This window comes from Saccopteryx leptura, chromosome 1, assembly GCF_036850995.1.
Source record: "Saccopteryx leptura isolate mSacLep1 chromosome 1, mSacLep1_pri_phased_curated, whole genome shotgun sequence".
Taxonomy (NCBI): domain Eukaryota; kingdom Metazoa; phylum Chordata; class Mammalia; order Chiroptera; family Emballonuridae; genus Saccopteryx; species Saccopteryx leptura.
The window spans coordinates 68,242,699-68,259,049 of NC_089503.1; the positions used below are offsets into that span (position 1 = coordinate 68,242,699).

At 42.0% G+C, this 16,351-nt stretch overlaps 1 protein-coding gene across 1 annotated transcript; it reads left to right on the forward strand.

Annotated features, from left to right (window-relative positions):
* The first annotated feature begins 616 nt into the window (after positions 1 to 616).
* On the forward strand, positions 617 to 13,725 carry LOC136388059 (selection and upkeep of intraepithelial T-cells protein 4-like). The gene is made up of 5 exons (XM_066360098.1): positions 617 to 752; positions 2,100 to 2,447; positions 2,870 to 3,151; positions 6,939 to 7,077; positions 13,002 to 13,725. The coding sequence occupies exons 1-5, from the start codon at positions 635 to 637 to the stop codon at positions 13,723 to 13,725; spliced, it is 1,611 nt and encodes a 536-aa protein (XP_066216195.1). The 5' UTR covers positions 617 to 634.
* Positions 13,726 to 16,351: the final 2,626 nt, after the last annotated feature.

Sequence of the window (16,351 nt, forward strand, 5' to 3'; positions counted from 1 at the left end):
GAGCATGGCCTTTGGAATGTCTTCTGCTCTGTTCTTTGAACTAGACTTTCTAGACACTGTCTGAGCAGCAAGATCTCTGGGCCCTGGGCCCTGGGCGGCAAACTTTATAGCTATGGCCATGAAAGTCCAAGTTGTAGTGACTGTTGAGGTGAGTCACACCCTCTCTCTCTCTCTGCTTCTACTAATCTACATGTTCTAAAAGGGACATCAGAAGCCTGCCTTGGCCTAGTTGGAGAAAGGAGTGAGGCAGAAAATGAGGGAAGCCACCTGCTTTTTTCTGGTGGTCAAAGGCTTAGGGGTCCCTAAGCTACTGGTCCTTTCAGAAGCAGGCTGCTACCACTGGATCACCAGACATTATGCACAGAGGATATACATTGGGGACAGAGTCATCAGCATGTAGAAGCTAGCTGGACCCATGAGTGCCTGCGTAGTCCTGAAAATCAAGGGTCCCAAAACTTGTAGAAAAGGAGCAAGGGCCTTACTCTGCCCCTCACCTTTGTCCCTTAGATAAGATGTGCCCCATGCCTGCCCAGTAGTGAGACTCCTGCATTTATAGCTTATCAGCCTCTTGACTTAAGTCTCAGAGTTCTCTTTTTATCTCTCTCCTCACTACAGTGTTCCTCTCCTTTCCCCAATGTGTCAGCACAAAGCCTCGGGGTCACCCTGCCTCAGTCACCCAAGGGGGCAGCGAGTCTCAACAGTCTGTCACGGCAGCCTCATCTCACTCTACCTCTGCCTCCAGATGGTTACAGGTGGGAATCCTTCTATGACTCTGCTTCTCTTACATGTAAGGAGAAGAGAAGAGGAAAAGGGAGGGAAGCTGGAAGGAAGTTTGACAAAAATACAAATGCTATGAGATCCTGGGGAAAGTAGTTAACTTAATTCATTTACTAAGTATCAGGCAGTGTACTAGACATTTTTAGTCATATCTCTTGGTCCAGGCCTGCAGGGTGGGCTGTGTGTGTGTGTGTGTGTGTGTGTGTGTGTGTGTACCTGAGTACAAATGTGCAGGCAGTGGGGCAAAGATTAAGAGAAAGTAAAGGAGCCCCAGGTGGTAATAAAGAAGCATACATTCACCTGACTGGTAGTGGCGCGTGAACAGAACATTGACCTGGGACACTAAGGTCCCAGGTTCAAAACCTCAAGTCTCCATCTTGGGTGCTGGTTCACCTGCTTGAGTGTGGGGTCTCTGACTTGAGCATGGGATCATCGAAATGATCCTATGGTCACTGGCTTGAATGCAAAGGTGGCTGGCTTGAGCCCAAGGTCACTGGCTTGATCAGGGGGTCATTGGCTCACCTGGAGCTCCCCATCCCTGTCAAGGCATGTATGAGAATCAATCAACAAACAATAAAAATGCTGTAACTATGAACTGATGCTTCTCATCTCTCTCCCTTTCTGTCACTGTCTGTCTCTCTCTCTCTCAAAAAAAAAAAAAAAAAAAAGAAGAAGCAGAGATTCTTAGAGCTTCAAGATAAAATAGAATAAAATTGACAAAAATTAGCTATATGCCTCCATTTTCTTTTGCCATGCTCATGGCAAACTGTATTAATGATTGTCAAACATCTTTACCACTGAACTGCTTCAGATTATTTCTCAACACAGTTCTCCAACTGTCCACCCAGAGCCTAGAGTTTCTGTGTGATACCCCCTCCTTTCCACAAGGACAGAACCTGACCTGGAGGACTAGCATGTGTCTGCCCCATCTCACGCAGTTACATTCCTCAGGGCCCTCCCCACAGCGTGATAATTGAGGAGTCTAGAACCCACAATTTAAAGAGGCACTTGCTCTCAGGATCTTGCCAACACTACACTTGTACCCCATAAATGAGTGTCTCCTCAAAATTTGTCCCTAAATCCTTTGCTTGCCTCACCTTAGCTGGGCCTGTTCCTCCTACTTCCAACATCTCTGGCTTTCTCTTAGCTCTGTGTGTTCAGTTCATAAAAGAGACCCCCAGAACCCAGTGACTACCCCCTCTTAGACCTTGTCCCTAGGACTTGGTTAGGATGGAAACATCCAATCATGTCTGTAATCAACCCCTTTTATCTGCCCAGATCCTGCCCCAGTCGCCCTGACTTCATCTCTGTTCTCTTTTCAGGAGCATTCCAAGTGCATGGGCCCCGTGAGCCCTTGGTGGCCATGCTGGGAGGTGAAGCTGAGCTGCTCTGCTTCCTCTTACCCACTCAAAGTGTTAAAAATATGCAAATAAGCTGGTTCCGATCCCTACCCTCCCAGGTGGTGCATCTGTACCAGGATAGGAGGGACAAGCCCGAGGAAGCCATGGAGGAGTATTTTGGGAGGACAGAGCTTGTGAGAAATGTCATGCATAAGGGGATTGTGGCCCTAAGAATCTTCAATGTACGACCCTCTGACAATGGGCAGTATCACTGTGCGTTCCAACATGGCTCCTTCTACAATGATACAGTGGTTGAGCTGAAAGTGGCAGGTAATGGCCCACAATTATCCCTTTGACACCTCACAGGGTTTACTGTATTCTGGGTAGAATCTTTCCTCTGATCCAATGTTCCTGGGAAATATAAAGAAGTTATAAGAGAAAGGGAGATGACTATTACTCCCTGTCACCCTATTTCTCCATATGTCACTGCTTGGGCTAAATTAAAGATAATAAAGAGACTCATACTGGGAGTCAAGGAATCGGCAGGGCCATTTGTGTTGGGCTGTGTTGGATGCCGCTCTAGCCCAGGAGTCTAGGTCCTGACCCTCTGTTGCCTAGACTTCCTCACAGCCTGTTTCCTGTTCTGCACAGTGAGGTCTAGTTAGCAGCAGAACTCTTCAGAAGCAGGGGAGGGATATGTGTGCAGGAAAATAAAGTTAGGACCTGATTTCTCTCCCTCTTCCTTTTCCCAGTTCTCGGCTCAAATCCTCAGTTCTGCGTGGAAGTCACTAAGTCCAGACAAATCCGATTAGAGTGCAAGTCAGGGGGCTGGTTCCCTAAGCCAAGGGTCCAGTGGATGGACTCTGAGGGAGAAGAAATTCCAGCTGAGACTGAGACCTACACCCAGGACAAAGGTGGCTTGTTCCATGTAACGACGTCACTGTTCCTCAGAGAATCTTCGCAGAAGAATGTGACATGTTCTGTCTGGAACCCAGTACTGAATCAGAAAAAGGAAGAACAATTGTCCACAGCAGGTCAGTTTTCTCTCCCCCCTCCGTGTGCCCCACACATGGGCTTTAAGGCTCACACTCCCTGTGGTGGCAGCTCTGGACATACGCTCTGTTCTGCTGTCTTCCTCACACCCACCGGTCCCTCTGCCTGGACCCTCTTTCCTCCTCTTTGTTCTTCCTTTCACCCACCCCTTCCTGACCAAATTTTCCAGTCTTCACTACTTAACCTCTCCATGGAATTAAACTTAGTCCACCAGGCTGGTCTAACAAAATATCACAGACTGGATGGCTTATAAACAACAGAAATTAATTCCTCACAGTGGATAGAAGTTCAATATCAGGGTGTCAACATAATCAGGTCCTGATAAAAGCCCTGTTCCAGGTTGCAGACAGCCAACTTGTCCTTCTGTCCTTACATGGTAGAAGGGGCTAGGGAGCTGGACAGGGGTGGGGACATGGTATCTTTTATAAGGACACTAACCCTGTTTATGAGCTTAGGACCTCACATTGGGCACTGGGATTTCAACATTTGAATTCTGAGGGGACACAAACATTCAAACCTTCACACTCTTCACCAGACTTTCTCCTTTCTAGCCCTCCAACCGGCCAATCTCTCCTCTTTCTCATTTTACATTTCTACTCAGCCATTTTTGCTGGATTCTCTCTCTACCTGGATAACCTGTTGCAAAAATCCTATGAGCCTAAACTCAGATCCACTTCCTGTTGACATGCAGTTATGATTTTGTTCTATACATATTTCTCTTTTTTATTTATTTATCGATCTTAGAAAGACAGAGAGAGGAAGGGGGGAGCAGAAAGTATCAACTCATAATAGCTGCTTCTTGTATGTGCCTTGACCGGGAAAGCCCAGGGTTTTGAACCAGTGACTTTGGCATTCCAGGCCGACACTTTATGCACCTGTGATGACAGGTCAGGCATATTTCACTCCTTTCCTGATCTCTGCCAGGTCCTGTGGTCTTGCCACAGTTTTGTTAAATTTTTGTAATTCTGCTTTGTGGTATTCCTTCATAGAGGGTAATACTTATTCATTTTTAAACTCGTGGCTAAATATTTGGCTACAATATTCATCTATTCTGTGGCAGCATTTCTTTTTCAGTAAATCTTGATTATCCTTCTTTCTCCTTTCACCATGTATAATCTTTGTACTGCTCTTATGCCTGTCTTATTTCTTACTCATTATTACATGCATTGAATTTTCCTGGGTCAGCTATTTCCACAGTTTCTTGTGAGGCAGGAGGCCAGTGTAGTCTTCCAGGATAGCTGGTTCTCCCAATCCACCTGCTGCCACAGAGACAGACTCCTTCCCTCAAGTATGGCTGATGTGTGTGCACATCTGCACATCCCATGTGCTCTGCTTCTCTAAGCAGAAGTAGGTCTAGGATACACACCTCAGTTCCTAAACCATTTGTGACAAATGAGCATGTAGATTTTGATCATCAAGGTATGCATGCCCTTCATCTTCAGTAATATTTTTAATAGTGCTTTCTGATATTTGCACTTGCATGGTCTTCTCACCATTGTCCCCACCTCTCTTCACATTCTCCCACATGCCTTCCATGTGATCATAGTGGCTTTCATCAGCCTTTAAAGTCTGGTATTTGCAGTCATTAAAAGTTTTTATTTATTTATTATTATTATTTTGGCTGGCTGGTCTTTTATTTATAAAAAGGAAGAGCAATACACTGACTTATGCAGCCATATTCATGTTGGAAATCTAAAAGTCTGAATTTAAAGTCGGATGTGGAGCAATTCTAGGTGACAAGTCCAGGAGTGGCCATGAGTAAGTGGAGAAGAGTGGGGTCAAAGTGACGACCTATATAATCTGCCCTTGCTCCCGCTCTCAGACTCCCCAGTTACTCTCCCAATCTTTCACTGAGCTCTGGGCACACTGCCCTTGGCTAGTTCCTCAAAGGCCCAATGTTTTCTTACATTAGGGCTACACACTTGCTGCCCCCTCTGACTGGAACACTCTATTCTGGCTTTTTTTGAGAGGGAGAGAGAAAGAGAGAAAGAAAAAGAGAGAGAGAGAGAGAGAGAGAGAGAGAGGAGTCAGAGAGAAGGACAGGCAAGAACAGACAGGAAAGGAAAGAGATGAGAAGCATCAACTCGTAACTGCGGCACTTCAGTTGTTCATTGAGTGCTTTCTCATACATGCCTTGACTGAGGGGCCCCAGTTAAGCCAGAGACTGACCCCTTGCTCAAGCCAGCAACCTTGGGCTTCAAGCCAGCAACCTTTGAGCTCAAGCCAATAACCTTGGGGTCATGTCTATGATCCCACACTCAAGCCAGTAACCCTGCGCTCAAGCTGGTGAGCCTGTGCTCAAACTGGTGACCTCAGGGTTTCAAACCTGGGTCTTCAGCATCCCAGGTTGATGCTCTATCCACTGCACCACTGCCTGGTCAGGCTCTGACTTTCTTCTTAATAGAATTTATTTACAATACTCTCTCTTCATTGCATCATCCCTTCCTTCCTGAACCGTGTCTTACACCTCTCCACACAAACACTGAATTACTTACTTCTATTATAAGAGAATACTCAACTTTCTTTAATTCCTGCTTCCAAATTTATCTATCCATACTCATCAAAGCCTCAGCTGAACTAAGGGCCTTTCATCTAGTAATCATAGACCTTAGATAGAGGTTAAACTAAAGGTATGATGAAAATAATGGTTATCTGCCCGTATAATAAATACCCTTGTACATTCCAAACAGAAAGTCAGAGGAAACTGACACGTAGAAAGGGAATAAAAGTTGTCTAAGGCAATTTGTTGATCCAAACCAGGGTAGCTGAGCAGCAAATTCTCACCAAACTCAAGTTCTCAGTCTCCTAGCCCAAAACTATTTTCAGAGAGAGAAGATTAACTGGGATAAAGTTTGTGAGCTAGAGAGAAGGCAGATTATTTAGGTCTTCACTTTTACTTCACTTTTCTCCACTTATTCTCATAGCCATTCTCAAACTTTTAGATTTCCAACATAAATACGGCTGCATAAGTCAGAGTGTTCCCCAGACAGGGACGGACAATAAAGAAGAGAGATGAGAAGCAGCAACACATAGTTGCAGCACATCAGTTGTGAATTGATTGCTTTTTCATATGTGCCTTGACCAGGGGGGCTCCAGACGAGACAGTGACCCCTTGCTCAAGCCAGTGACCTTTGGGCTCAAGTTAGCAACCATGAGGTCATGTCTATGACCCCACAATCAAGCCGGCAACCCTGCACTCAAGCCAGCCACCTCTGGGTTTCGAACCTGGGTCCTCAGCATCCCAGGCCAATGTTCTATCCACTGCATCAACACCTGGTGAAGCAAAATGTTTACATTCTAAACCATTAAATCCCAATATCTCACTTTTTGAGCACAACTTCCAATCTTCAACTTTATAGTTTACTTTTTTTATGTAGTTTTAGCCTCATGGAGACCTCTGGTCCCTTGATTCTTTCCCACTGTGCCAGGCTACTAGGTTCAGCCCTGACTAAACTCCAAGGGTTGACTCCCTGACCTACTCTATATCAATACTCTTGATTCTATTACATACTGTTACATTGTTCTTCTTCCATGGAAGAAATTAACTTATTTGCTTCAATGTATTTTCTGAGCAAGTAAGCTGAGTAAGATAATATTTGAATGGAAGCTTGAACTTACTAATTAACCATAATTTTAAAGGGAAATGGAGGTAGAGGGAGGATCACAATGTATTACATTAAAGAGAATAAGATTGGGGATTGACTGAGCAAGATATGAATGTGGAAATAACTCTCCAGGCAAACTGATTGGGCAACATCTGTTTTTCAGTTGCTGAGTTCATCTGTACAATCTGCACAACATTCATCATAGTGGTTTCAGCTTTGGCAACAGCTCTGATAATGCTGATTCTCATATTCATTGGATTTTGTTTAAAGAGAAACAGTCTCAAAAACCGTCACAGAAACAGGTAACAGAATTCATTTCTTTTCAATATACAAATATCTTGCTCAGAGCTATCTGTGCTTCTCCTTTCTACTTAGGAACCAGATCAAAATCAGCAAAGGCTCTGCTCAGAGGAAGTCACATCAATGAAACTTTAATACCTCAACCATAAAATATGGAAAATAATACTTTATTTATAGAACTTCTGTGTGGATTAAAATAAATCATTTACATTATGCAACTTTGCTTTGCACCAACTCAGAGGCATTCAATGAAAGGTTATTATTATTATTTTACTATTATTATTAATGTGGGAGGAGGAGTAAGATAGAAAAGGAAGGAAAAATGATGGAAGGAACAAATATTATGATACACTACATATGCATGAGCATATGAAGCACCCATTTATGAAGTCTTAAATTGAACACCCATGGGTAATACTCACTTTGGCATCATACAACCTTTTGCCCAAGAAATAAGGGTAAAATGTTTAGCCGCTCCTTAGGTCAACAAAGAGCTACAACTATGCTAGGTATACTTGTCCCACAAATATGTGTGTTGGCCCCAGATACCACATTGCTGATTCCTCCTGTTCAAGATCACTTTAGTTTTTAAAACCACACAATCAGCAAAGATTGATGAGGCAGAGAAAACCAGGACATATAAACACTGCTTAATACAGCATTCACATAGTGTGATTGCAATCTCTCTTACGCATGTTTATCTAAGTCCTCTCTTTCCCTTTGCTTCTTGCTATATATATCATAAATTGATGCATTAAACTCTGTACTTTGAGCTTCTTTATTTGCAATAGAAGTGTTTAAAACATTCTGTTATTACTCTTTTAATGTCTAAGGGACCTGTAGTGATGTCCTCTTACTACTAATACTTGAATTTCATACATCCTATCTTTCTTCCTTGATCAATACACTTAGAAATTTATCAATTTTAAAGAACTATCTTTTGATTTCATTGAATTTTTTTTTCTAATAATCCTTCATTGACTTTTGCTCCTTTTTTTTCTTTTGTGACAGAGACAGACAGAGAGAGTCAGAGAGAGGGACAGATAGGGACAGACAGACAGAGAGATGAGAAGCATCAATCCTTCATTGCAGTACCCCAGTTGTTTATTGATTGCTTTCTCATATGTGCCTTGATTGAGGGGTGGGGGGCTACAGCAGATCGAGTGACCCCTTGCTCAAGCCAGCAACCTTAGGCTTAAGCTGGTGAGCCTTGCTCAAACCAGATGAGCCCATGCTCAAGCTGGCAACCTCAGGGTTTCGAACCTGGGTCCCCCGTGTTCCAGTCTGATGCTCTATCCACTGCCCCATCACCTACCTGGTCAAGTTGACTTTTACTCTTAATTTAAGTATATCCTTTCTCCTTTGTGTTTAATTTATTTTTCTTTTGCTACTTCTTTGAGGTAGAAGCTTCTTAAGTGATTGGTTTTTTACTTTTCTTCTTTCTTAATATAAGTATTTAAATATTTAATACTATAAATTTTCTCTAGAAGGGTACTATACTAAGTGAAATATGTCAGAGAAAGACAAATATCATATGACTTCACTGACATATGGAATCAAAAGAACAAAATAAACTAACAAGCAAAACAGAAACAGACTCAGAGAACAGACTGATGGTTGTTGCTATTTGGAAAAGGGGTTGGGTGGATGGGTAGAAAAGCTGAAGGGAGTAAGAAGTATGAATTGGTAGTTACAAAATAGTCACAGGAATGTAAAATACAGCATAGGGAATATAGTCAGTAATATTGTAGTAACTATGTATGGTGTCAGATGGGTACTAGATTTATCGGGGTGATCACTTTATAAGTTGTATAAATGTCTAACCACTATTTGCACACCTGAAACTAATATAATATAATATTGATGTAAAAAAAATATTTTAACATAGGAGCTATCAGAACCTTCTATGTTAGATGAGTTCGTGAACCAGTTAGACTATTCCACATTGATTGACCAATTTTTCTCTCCAATATCCATGATTATCATTTAAAACTTTATCATTAAAAAAATATTCAAATCCAATTAAAAATAAAGTGAATAAAATGTACCATTTATATTTTTTGTCTATCATTTAAAAAATCTTCTTGAACTCAATTCAAAATAAGGTGAATAAAATGTAAAAATAAAATGTCCTTTAGAGACTGTTTTAGCTGTATCTCATGAATTTTTATGTATAGTATTTTTATTATTCAGTTCAAACATTTTCTAATTTTTCTTGTTATTTCTTCTTTGAGCCATAGCTTATTTATAAATATGTTATTTACTTTCCAGGTATTTGGGAATATTAAAGATATTTCTAGTTTAACTCCATTGTGGTAAAAGAACATGTTTTTCCATTATTTTAATTCTTTAAGTCTACTGAGACTTGTTTTCTTGCCTAGCATATGGTCCAATCTAGTAAGTGTCTTATGTGCACTTACAAAGAAGACATCTACTATTATTGAGTGGAATAATCTGTAATATTGGTTAGGTAAAATTGGTTGATGATATTATTGAAGACTTCAAAATCCTTTCTGATTTTCTGTCTACTTATTCTAGCAATTATTAAGAGTGGTAAAATTTTAAGGTATAAATGTGCATTTATTTAACTCTCTATTTCAGTTTTATCAGTTTACTCTGTTTATTTTTTTTTCTGTTAAAATGCATTTACATATTTAGAAATTTTATCTTGTTTTTTTTTTAAGTGAGAGAAAGAGATAGCGAGAGGAAGGGAGAGAGATGAGAAGCATCAACTCGTATTTGCAGCACCTTAGTAACTTTCGCTATTCATTGATTGCTTTTCCATATGTGCCTTGACCAGGGGGCTCTAGCTAAGCCAATGACCCCTAGCTCTAACCAGCAACCTTGGGCTCAAGCCAGAGACCTTGGACTTCAAGTCAGTGACCTTCAGGCTTAAGCCAGCAACCATGGGGTTATAATCCTACACACAAGTTGGTGTGCCCGCGCTCAGCCGTCAACCTCTGAGTTTTGAACCTGGGGCCTCAGCATCCTAGGCCAACACTTTATCCACTGCACCACCACCAGTCAGGCAATTTTATGTCTTCTTGATGAACTGACATTTTTTGTCATTATAAAATGTCCCTTTTTATCTCTGGTAATATTTTGCCCTTAATTCTACTTATCTAATAGCAATATCGCCACTTTTGCTTTCTTAATATTTATATAGTATATTTTTCCCCATTCTTTTACTTTTAATCTATATATAAAGTGGATTTCTTACAGAAAGTTTATATGGGTCTTACTTTTTATCTAGTCAAATGATTTCTGTCTTTTAAGTAGATTGTTTAGGTCAGTGCATTCCAATTGAAATAAAACGTAAGGCCCACACATGTAATTTTAAACTATATAGTATCAACATTTAAAAATAAAAATAAACATTGGAAATTAATAGTTAACAATATATTTTGTACAATATAATTTTTCTCAAAAATAGTATATCAAAATTTGATAATTCACATCATTTTTGTATCATTTTCAAAATCTAGTATGCATGTATACTTACAGCATCTCAATTTAGACAGTAAATATTTTCAGAAATAATTGATGCATATTTAGATTTCATAAAATTTATAGTTGAAAGAGTAACTTCACATACCCATTGTTCTAAGCATACTTGAAAGGTTTCCAATAATTGGAGTATCAGTTTCAGTTTTTAAATTTAAATTAAGAAAAAGTAAATAATATTTTAAAATTTAATTCCTCAACTACAATAATAATATTTCAGATGCTCAGTAGCCCCATGTGGCTAGTAGCTGCAGTATTGGACAGGAGAGGTATAAGCCATTATTATAGTTAGGTTTAAATTTCCCATTGTGCTATTTATTGACAGTCAGTTATTTGTTCCCTGTTTTCTTCTTTTCCTGCCTTTTTTTTTGGCTTATTTTTATTATTTTTTAAAATAGTGACCTATTAATTGTACCTTTTTTATTTATTCATTTTTAGAGAGGAGAGAGAGAAGGGAGAGGAGCAGGAAGCATCAACTCCCATATGTGCCTTGACCAGGCAAGCCCAGGGTTTCGAACCGGCGATCTCAGCATTTCCATCCAGGTCAACACTTTATCCACTGCGCCACCACAGGTCAGGCCTAATTGTACCTTTTTGTTTCATTTTTTTAGTGATTGCCTTGGGGTTTACAATATGTATCTCTAGCTTGTCCCATTCTACACTGAACCAACCAATATTATAATATTTTATGACTAGCACAAAAATGCTATAATGAGATGCTTTAATTTCTGTTCTTTGTGCTATTTTTGTCATACATGTTATATATACTGTTATCATTAGCTAGTTATCTTTTAAAGCCATTTAAAAATAAGAAGAAAAAGAAAGAAGCCCAGCTTTTTAAAATGTACCCACCCTGCCATTTCCAGTACTCTTGATTCCTTTGTGCAGATCTGCATTTCCATGTGGTATCATTTCCCTAATGCCTAAAAAAACTAATATTTCTTGTTGTGCACATCTGCTGATAACTATCGCTCTTGGCCTATTTGTCAAAGAAGGGTCTTTTCTTTCTTTCTAAGTCTAGAGAAGCCTTTTGTGTTAAAGCTAGTTTAGGCCTATTACTGTCATAATCTTTCTGGGCTCTCTACTAAAAAAAAAAAAAAAAAAAACAAAAAACAACAACAAGGTATCTCCACTCTCACTAGCTGAAACTATAATGTCCTCAATTTTCTGTGGCCTCTGAGAATTGTCCAGCTTGTAGCTCCCCTAGTACTTTGCATGATGGTATCTATAGCATAGTACTCAGCAACCAGTTCAAGAGAGTCCTTATGTAGATTTCTGGAAATCTTTGCCTGACTTCCTTTTCTCTAGTATTCTGCTCCAAAAATTCTAACCACCTCAACGTGCCTGAACTCTGACCCTCTGTCTCTTCATATTAATAAGGTAACTCTCTGCCCATGGGATTCTACTCTCTGCCATGCAATGTAGAAATTGTCCCAACACAGTAGGTTGGAAAAATTGTAGTGCTTCTTTCTGCTGCAGGATCACAACTATGTGCTGGCTATTATTTAATGCCTGAAACACTTTTTTTCTTTAAATATGTTTTGTTGGATTTTATTTTTATTTCATTATTGTCTAGTTCCAGTTACTTTAAATAGCTGGGATTATGTCTATTATTGTCTTTTTAAATTTTTTATTTGTTGATTTTAGAGAGAGAGGGAGGGAGGGAGGGAGAGATTGAGAGAGACATAAACAAAAAACCTGTTTCTGTATCTGCCCTGATGGGGGATCCAACCAGCAACCTCTGTGTATTGGGAGGATGCTCCAGACAACCAAGCTATCCAGCCAGGGCTCTTTTTACAAATGAAAATTTTTCTTTGAGCTCTGTGACAGTATTAAAGGTCATCCCCACTCCTAGAAAGCTGTGCTGTAAGAGTCAGTCTGTCATGTGTCCTGAGTATCCAAGTACTAGTCCCAGGGATAGGATGAAGTGAGGTACCTAAGAGAAACTTTAGGGAGGCACTAACTCTGACATTTATAAAAATGCTGCCTCTGTTCTTACATGAATGACACTGTGAGTAAATGCTTCATTCACATTTTCATCCTGGGCGCTTGCCTTGCCTGCACTAGTCCTGGCTCAGGCTGGGCTCTGTGCTTCTTCCTTAGCAGGCCAAAAATGCAAAGCCCTGACTTCTCTTTACTGAGATCATTTGTCAAGGTTGTGCTTGCAGTGAGCAACCTTGAGAGATAAAATAATTTCTTTTTTGGAAAAGACCAAACTTGTTTCCTCCTATTTAATCCTTTGACTAATGAGTTTTTTTCATGCTCCCTGACCCCTGGGAGTTCTTTTTATTTATTTTTTTTTTCAAAAGATGAAATTAGTTACAGTTATAGTTTTATTAACTTAAAATCATGTTTGTTTGATAAGCAATTTATGGAAACAAGAAGAACATACTAATTGAAATTAGTTTCTTTACTGCTCTAGCTCAAAGTTTAAAGAAGTACATAAACAATCCAAAGTACACGAACAATCCTACTCTGAATGGTCCGAAGGCACGAGCAGTGAATCAAGGGGCATCTCCGACCAGCGCACCTGCCAGGCCTTCTGTCTCACAACGTCTCCAAATGTCCCCGTCGCCCCCGGTGCCTACCCCATCAAAGTCCCCACAGCAGCCTGGGGCGCCGCAGTGGCCAATACCGTAGACCCCGCTGCCGGCTCCGCCGAGACCGCAGCCCTCATGGCCCCTGTGGCCTCTGACCCCGATGATGTCCCTGCCGCCAACGCTGCCGCCGAGACCGCAGCCCCAGAGACCCCTGACACCCCCGCCGCAGCCTGCGATTCACCCGTAGCCCCAGAATCCGAAGCCCCGGACGCCAAGGAGGCTGCCCGCAGCGCAGCCTGCGACGCCCCCCACGGCCCCGCTCCCGTCGCCACTGCCGAAGGCGAGAACCCGCCCTTCCCCGAACGTGACCCCGAGAAGGCGGAACTCCTCATCAGGATCGGGGACCGCAGGGGCCGGTCTATGGATCCCGACTCCCAGGAGGGTCAGAAGGAAGGAGTTAGCTGGCCTACATTGAGGAATAAGCTGCAGCCGGGCCAGGTCCCCGAGAGCAGCTGCTCCCGGCGATACTCGATACTCGAAGCGGTTCTGGTGAGAAAGCCTCTCCAACACGGGTGCCAGCCAGTCAGGCATGACGTCCATTCATGACACAAAGTGGAGGACTGACAAGTGCCAAGTCCTCCGAGTATCTGCAGATAGGCTGCACACAGAGAGGTCTGGACTTTGGCCAGCCCCGGCAGATCTCGGACCCCAGGTACTGCACACAGAGAGGCCTGGACTTTGGCCAGCCCCGGCAGATCGTCGACCCCAGGTACTGCACACAGAGCCCAGGGGGCTCCAGGGTCAGCCTGAGACTGCCCAAGCCCAGGGAAGCCTCCCGTGTACACCCCGACCACCAGGAGGAAGCAGACTACTGAGCCCCCCTTTGGGGGTATCTCCCAACATCATCGCACCATCTGGGATTTGAGTTGTTTTTTGTTTTGTTTTGTTTTTCTGTTTTTTCCTCTTGTTTTTCTATATGATCAAGTACTTCCAGCTGAGGGTCTCTGATGGCCAGATCCAGATGGTATGGGGTGGGGGTCCCTGCCAGGGCACATCCAGGTAGCAGATTTCCCAGCAGGCTTTGGGCCAAGTTATGGCCAGAAGAAACCTGTGCAGAAGGAAACCGGCCCCAAATGGCTTCCGATTGCTTCTACCCATCTTCTTTTTTCTTTGGGGATCAGTTTATGGTTCCTGTACCTGCAGAAGTTTCAAACACTTTGAACAAAACAAAAGTAATGGGGGGCGGGGGTTGGAGCAGTGGCTGGGAAGGAACTCCCCTGGGAGAGGGCCAGGCCAGAGTCCCACATATTTTAGGTGTTGTGGGGAAATGGATTTCCCCAAGACCCTCGGAGGGGCCCAGTGAGGAAACTGAGGCACAGATAGGACAATAGATCTCGAGTGGCTGAGGCAAAGCCAGCTACCCCCCCCATACTTGTCCCCTCTCCCTTACCAAGTACAGGGACCCCCACACACAAACACACACCAGGAGGCCAGCCCTGGGACCAAGAGATAATGTGAAATACTAACTACAGATCAAAGGCAATAAACATCGCTTTTTAGAAAAGAAAAGAAAAATAAAAGAAGTAAATCTCCTAAATTCAGTTTTTCATCCATCATACTGCAATCATTGCATATGTAGAAATCTACTAAGGGCTCTTTGACTCACCCCTGTGGAACTGAGGGACATGGGAGATGAATGCAAATGAACAGGAACTTGTGGTTACTATTTTGCCATGAATATTACTGGTACGTCCTTTGTCTCAGGTCCAGCAATCTTGTTTCTTTTGTTAGCATCCAGGAAACAGTAATAGGCTAACTTATTAGCTTATACATAAATAAAATACTAGGCCCCACACTATTCTTGAAGACTTTAATAGAAAGTAATATATTCTTTCCCTTTTGATTTTCACATTTCCGGAAAATTCCTGGAGGAAACTATGAGACTGAGTTTCTTTCCATACTGAAATGTGTAAGATTAGTTATTCCTTATTTTTATACCTTTGTACTTGGGGAGTAAAGAAACAGCCATTTTATTTTTCTCCTGCCAGTCCCACTCCTATCATACATATGTGTCTCATTTCACATTGGTCATACACTCGTGTTTCTGTTTCTAGGGAACTGAAGAAACTGTTGAAAGTTCATAGTAAGTTCTGTTCCTTCTTCATCCTCCTCAAACACTCATTCTCCCTGTCTCTGAGTATTTCATTTTCTGTCTGTCTTTCTACCTCCTTGTATGGCCAGTATCCATGGCCATCATCACAGCTACCTGGCCCATGCAGGTTCGCATTGGATTCAGACAGATGGTAATGAAACAATGGAGCCACAAACTGCTGGGTCATCATCTTTAATCCTATCTTGCACCCGGCAGGCAAGTAAAACACACACTGGGCTCCAAGACCCACTCATTCAGTGCTCACAAAGCTATTGACTTATCCGAGTTTCCTAGAATCAAAGGTTTCTAGCTCACCAGACTTAATCACCTCTGTTCCTCATCTCCTTCTCTCTGCACAAACTGGCTTCTCACTCAACACTCCACCACCTTGGCTGCTTCTCCTGGCCTCCTCCACATGGCCTTTCTCTGCTCTCCTCTCTAATGCTAATCTCAGGAACCAAGAGAGAGTAAGCTCCAGGTCTGCCCCACTTTTTAGTGCAGAAATCAAAACCTTTAATCCAATATACAAAAAAAAGGAAGTCTCTGATACAAAGTCCACCCCACATCAAAAAGGGTGGAAAAGGCTTAGTCCTAAAATCAAGCCCCAGGCTACAAGGATCCTGCCTGCCCACAGCCCGCCCCCAACACACATTAATATAATTACGCCCATTCCTAGCATAAGGGCAACTAATATCATCACCTGGGAGACGGGCTTCCACGTGGGCAGCGCCATCTTTAACAAAGTGAGCATATATTTTTATCTGTCCAACACTTCTATCCACATCAGTCTCATTGCCAATATAGGTCTCTTCTCTATCTTGAGTGTTAGTTAGTTAGTTGACTTTAGAGCCCACCTTTCTATTGATTCCCTAAAACTTATAAGATCTCATCTCCTAGCAGAGATTCTGAGACATGAGAGCTCAGGGGCTGGATGGAGATAGGGGAACATATTGGTGGAGTGTAAAATGTTCATAATCAGTCACCTTGAACCAGTGATAATAGTGTCCAATTGCTTGGATAAACACTGGTCTAGACAGTCTGTGAAGGTATTTTTTAGATGTGACTAGCATTTAAATCAGC

Coding starts and splice junctions, on each gene's coding strand:
- LOC136388059 (XM_066360098.1), top strand. CDS start 635: ATGTGTCAGCACAAAGCCTCGGGGTCACCCTGCCTCAGTCACCCAAGG. Junction 753..2,099: donor CTGCCTCCAGATGGTTACAG/GTGGGAATCCTT, acceptor TTCTCTTTTCAG/GAGCATTCCAAGTGCATGGG. Junction 7,078..13,001: donor AAAAACCGTCACAGAAACAG/GTAACAGAATTC, acceptor TTACTGCTCTAG/CTCAAAGTTTAAAGAAGTAC.